The sequence below is a fragment of the Dreissena polymorpha genome, chromosome 1, assembly GCF_020536995.1.
Source record: "Dreissena polymorpha isolate Duluth1 chromosome 1, UMN_Dpol_1.0, whole genome shotgun sequence".
Taxonomy (NCBI): Eukaryota; Metazoa; Mollusca; class Bivalvia; order Myida; family Dreissenidae; genus Dreissena; species Dreissena polymorpha.
In genome coordinates, this window is record NC_068355.1 from 84,863,719 (window position 1) to 84,869,718 (window position 6,000).

Consider the following 6,000-nt stretch of genomic DNA (forward strand, 5'->3'; position numbering starts at 1 on the left):
AAAACGAAATGTGAGAGTTTTAAAAAGATACAGGGACTCTTAATTGAATTGAGCTTGTTTTGTGATTCCGCAAGCTTTTTACGGTTTGATTACACAAAGATAGTAAATATATTCGTAAATATGAGTATTTGCCTTTCTTCAACAACAAAAAATGGTCAAATAATTTATATAAAAATAGCGGATCGGAATCTGGTATTGTTTACTTTACTTAAGAAGTTCATAATATTTGGTAGATCAATCCCTTAAATGGGGATTATAGTAAAATAATATAGGTTTTAAAAGATTTTAACACCACACTCTCTTCATAAAAATCGTTTAAATATATTGAAAATGAATCCTACTATTTTTTGTTCCTTGAATTATGATTTCCCCTGTTATTGGGCTGAAGACATCAAAACCCCTCTTGACGACAACCTCTTTATAACGACATGCCGATTGACGACCGCGTCGATATTACGGCAACACCGCCTGACGCAGACGTCATTATTACGACAACCCCGATAGACGATCTTGTCGATATTACGACAGCACCGCCTGACGAAGATGTAAATATTAAGACATCCCCTGTTGACGACCACGTCGATATTACGGCAAGCCTTATTTGCGAAGACGTCAATATAACGACAACCACGCTTGACGACCACGTCGATGTTTCGACAACCACGCTTGATGAGCACCGCGATATAACGACAAACCCGCTTAACTTCAACGTCGATATAACGGCTTCCCCATTTGACAACCATTTTGATATTACCCCAATACCGATTTACGATCAACGCATTGTTACGACAAGTCTGATTGACAACCACATCGATGTTACGACAACACCGCTTGACGTACACCGTGACATTACGACAACCTCGCATATCGATCACGTCGATAATACGCAGCAATGGTTGACGGACACCTAAATATTACGACAAACACGCTAAAACGAAAACGTTTTATAAGAATTGATCATTTGTATAAATATTTCAATAAAAAACGTTTTGTGGTATTTTAATGTTAGTATTCATGTGTGTGTGTGTGTGTGGCGGGGGGGGGGGGGGGGGGGGGGGGGGCGAAGTTAATGATGTCCTCCCGCGTCTTCCCTAATGAAACGCAACGTGCCCGGAATGTTTACCACCAAGCAAACTCATATTCTTCCGTCAATGGGGATAATACACGAATCAGAGAAGCGTTTATCGACGAATGCGATACACTTAAGTTTTAAAAGAACATCCGCGTCTTAGTATGCACAATGTTAGCATACGGAGTATGCAGTTAACTGACTAGACGCTCGAAAGTTGGGACGAATTTCGTGGAGATGAGAAGCGCGTTCATCGACCATTTCGCCTTACCAGACATTTAACGCTTAGATGGCAGATATAATTTTCGTCTATTAATTTTCCATTCAAGGCCATTCGACCTCAAGGCTGTGTCGTATTACTGGTGTCGGCATTTTGATAAGTTTTTGAGTGTTCACGTGTTCTGGCCAAGCCTTTTTATCGCTTCAGAAGCCGCGCATGCGCACTATGTTCAAAACGTGAAAATGTAATCTTGATTCATCTCCTAATGCGGCACACAAACGGTAACCCCTTGTACTGATAGCTATTTCAATCACAGATTCTTTATTGTCGGTCAGAACAATTTTTTTTATCTTTATGTCATCAAGCGTTTGTTTGAGTCTCTTACGTGTAGCAAACGACCTATTGTAAATTAACCTATTTAGAAAGGACCTACACCAGATTTGTTTCAAACGATCATCCAACAATATAACTTATTTGCGGTCAAGCGAACAAATTAGGCAGCATATTTCTTAAGTGGTCTAATAAATGGAGACAATAGTTCGCCTCATTAATGTTAACAATGATTACATAAGAGATACTTAAAGAATAAATTTAAATGCACTAGAATACAAGACACCAACATGTAAATTCTGAATTCTTGGCTGATATGATTTTTTGTTAATTTTTCTTATGAATCGCTTGTTTTATTCAATGTATTTTGAGTAATACATTATTCTGTGTTCATAACAAATAAAAATTATTCTATGTCTATCCAATGCGACCCATAAGACAAACCACTTTAGTAACGGTCTATTAACCGTCTATCAAAAAACTACTATTCGCGTCATGCGTTGAGCCGGAGGTAGTAATTTAAGACAGGCATTTCATTGCTTTTCCGTGCTCATTCAACAGTTAATGAATCTATTGTCGCTATTGTATAAAATAACAAACTAGTGCCACAAAGTTTATGCCTACGTTCTCTTGTTTTACCCAACGTTAAGATTTGGAAAGGAATCTTCAATTATCAGCGAAATAGGCTTAAATATGAAAAGAAGAAATATGTTTGCGTGTTTTTGTTTTTTGCAAGCTATAATAGTTATTTCGTTAGTGTTATACAGTTTGGCATTAATGGATCATAATAAAGGCAATCAGCTTCAAAAAGAACCTACTGAGAAGGTCCCCATAGTGACAACCGATGCGACCAAAGAGGAGATCAGAAGAACTGTTCTTCGAGGAATCAAGAAATCTGTGGAAGGCCTTGATTTCACACTGTTTCCATATCATTTGTTAAGAGAGATAGATACATATGTTGAACCAGAACAAAAAGTAAATGACGAAGGAGAATATTCATATTTCGCAAAGAATGATACCTACATGGAAGAAGATATACCCATATGGTTTGAACACAAACATGACTATTGCTCCGGTTGCTTTGTTGTGTATGGAACGGGAGCGCAGGTGATTAGTCTGAAGGATGTCACTATTGTTCCTAATCTTGGTCATGGTAAGAAAGGTGGTGAAGATATAGAAGACGTCATAAATCAGAAAGAGGACGAAGAAGTGATTACAATAGAGCAAGGTTATTTCGTTGTAGATACACAGAAGAGCGTGTCAGTCACAGAAAATCTAGCCGGTGATTTGAATAAATTTTACAAAGGAATGCTTACGAAGGATTCAACGTTTGTGCCATACCATCAACGAAAAAGGCCTGACATGACCGGCATTATAATTGTTAGACACGAATACGCAAACTTCTACCACACGACGATGACCTGGTACGACATATTTCTTGTAATGGTTTTGTTTAAGATAACCCCTTATCAAGTGGAAGTGCTTTGGTTGGATGCACACCCGAGTTCTAAAATCGACGATGCCTGGGAGATTTTGTTCGGTCGACCGGTAAGGGCTGGGGGTCTTACACACATGATCAAGTACAGCAACATGATATGGACAGGCTTTGGTCCAAAAGGTCAGATCAATCAGCACAAGTCTGACTTTCTACCTTTCGGAGAAGCCTACCGCCATTTCGTCTTAACGCGGTTTGAGATCAACGACGAATATGTTATGAATTGCAAACAAATACGAATTACAATCATATGGCGACGAAACCACGTCTCCCATCCGCGCAATCCAGGCGGCCATGTGGCCAGAAAAATTGCCAATGAAGAAGAGGTTTGGAAAGCAGCCAAAGAAGCGGACCCGATGGCGATTGTGAATGGCGTTCAGTTGGACAGACTTGGTATGGATGAGCAGTTGGAACTCATATCACGGACTGATATACTCATCGGTATGCACGGAGCGGGACTGACGCATATTCTGTATTTACCAAAGACAGCAGGGGTAATAGAATTCTTCCCTTCCTACATGTCGCCAGGAAATTCACATTTTCGTGCCATGGCCCGGTGGAGACGTATCAAGTACATTGTGTGGCAAAACACAGACGAAAGCCGGGAACGCAAGGATCATTCAACTACTATCCCTATTACCGTCGTTAAGGGGACTATTCGTACCATGAAAGAGCATATATGCAATTAATATCATGAGCTCGTATTATTGCATATCGTTTATAAATTATTGTTAATGCGAGTGTACATAAAAAATTACATTGTGCATTCAATTTTGTCTTTTTCTGTGATACCTTATGTTTATGAACATTGAGTTTTATTATGCATTGACATTAATTTCGGATGCATTCATGCAATTTACTTATCAAACAGGCAAATTCCCTTATGAGTGCTGGCTCGTTTTATCCGAATTACAAAACATATTCTGCAATCTGCGATCACTAAAATAGACACAAAACTTTTTACTGTACTGTATTTTACCTTCAGTTATCTGATACAAATCGATTTCAATAAAACATGCAAACACACCGTACCTGTAACATTATGACGGACTGTTATTTCGGCATATTTATTAAAATCCTACTTTTTGATAGTTTTTTAATGACATTGTTAGAAACACAACGTTAAATACGTTTCATGTTTGTGCAATAATAACTTATGATTTTTTTTCTACATTTTACGAAAACCAAACTTTTTCTTGGCTTAACATTTAACAGGTCCGACATGAAATTAATATATATATATATATATATATATATATATATATATATATATATATATATATATATATATATATATATATATATATATATATATATATATATATATATATATATATATACAGACTTAACAATGTGTAAAAGTTATATCATTTTAATTGTTCTAAATAATATTTATTGCTTTGGATAAAATAATCAACGTTATTCGTTCAATCTAAGCATTTGATTGTATCAAACTTAACGTTGTATCGTAAGAAAGTTAAAATACAATAATTCTGGCTCAGCTCCCTTTGATCAAAACGACATTTGTTCATGTATTCTAAGTGTTACCTTCTAAAGGTTGACTGTTTAGATAAACACCTCTTATGTACACTTACAGTACAAGCTAGTTAACTGGTAATTAATCATAAAAATTATTGTAACATGTCGAAATACAAATTGCATTTTTTTTAAAGCCACCTGATATTAATATGCTGTCGATCAAACACTGCGTTTATACGAATATGAATGCATATTTTGTTCATATTAAATACTAAGAAAATTTATAAAGATATATATTAGTTTATTCACCAAAAGACTAAATTTATGTATTTTCAGTTGTGGTCCACAAAAGTATTACCTGTCCTTAAAAAAAACTAGGTTATAAAGATCATTTAGTCGATTCCTTTTGTTATTGTCAAGACGGTCATGAAATAAAATGACATATTTCAAGGGTCATTGTCCTCTGAAAAAAATAACCTCCAGTTCTGCTCAAGGATTTTGGCAGTTAGGTAAACGTTATCAATGCTTAATAATAGTCGATTATGTCTTCCCCAGACACATTTTAGCTGGCTTTAATAGATATATAGGTTATATTTAAACATACATCAAACACAACTATATCGTAAATGATCAAAACTAACCTTTATTATTGTTTTCTGTTGAGTTAAAGCGGATATGGAAAAATTATGTCCGATTGTCAAGATTTTTCTCAATTAACATCGTATAAGGTATCATTATGAAACAATAATGACATAAGATTGATATGCCTATTTAAAAAAACACGTTTTTTTTTAATTTATTTACGTTTTGCTTTAAATTATGAAATAATTGTTAAATTGTTAAATGGTTTTGGATTGTTTCGTTTTTCTCTCGTTTATCTGATAAGGAATCGGCTGTTATTGAGGTTGCTAATTAGTAGCCTATGCTTCTGTGCTTCGCGCGTGTATGTGTGTATTTCAAAATTCATTTACAGGTCTCGCTGCGTCTTCGCAAATGCATCTATTTGCTGACCTGCCCCTATAACCCTTAAGGAGAGTTGTGTTACGCGATTTTTGACGATGCTGCGAAGCAGCTCGTCTAAGTTATCAAACCATGAAAAAAATCTTCACAATGGCGACCTATGTAAGGACCGAGCCAGTCCGATTGAGATAGCTCGATTTTTCTAATCGGCATACCTCGCTGATTATCATTGATAAAGGTATAGGAAGCTAAGCTATAAATAGGACAGCATATTCTGGGGAAAAGATTTAATAATAGTTAATTTTAAATCAGTTATATTCAATCCAGTATATGTTTACAGATCAATTTAACAACTATGCATTTTCTGTATTGAATTTGACATTTGTCGTGATTCAGTAAATAAATTGCGAATTAAAACGTGCATAATTAACTTTCAATGCGATCATG

General features: G+C 35.7%; 1 protein-coding gene across 1 annotated transcript; it reads left to right on the top strand.

The window, feature by feature from the left end:
- Window positions 1-2,396: 2,396 nt before the first annotated feature.
- LOC127834319 (uncharacterized) lies at window positions 2,397-3,803 on the top strand. The gene has a single exon (XM_052360099.1). It carries the CDS (start codon window positions 2,397-2,399, stop codon window positions 3,801-3,803), a length of 1,407 nt encoding a protein of 468 aa, XP_052216059.1.
- Window positions 3,804-6,000: the final 2,197 nt, after the last annotated feature.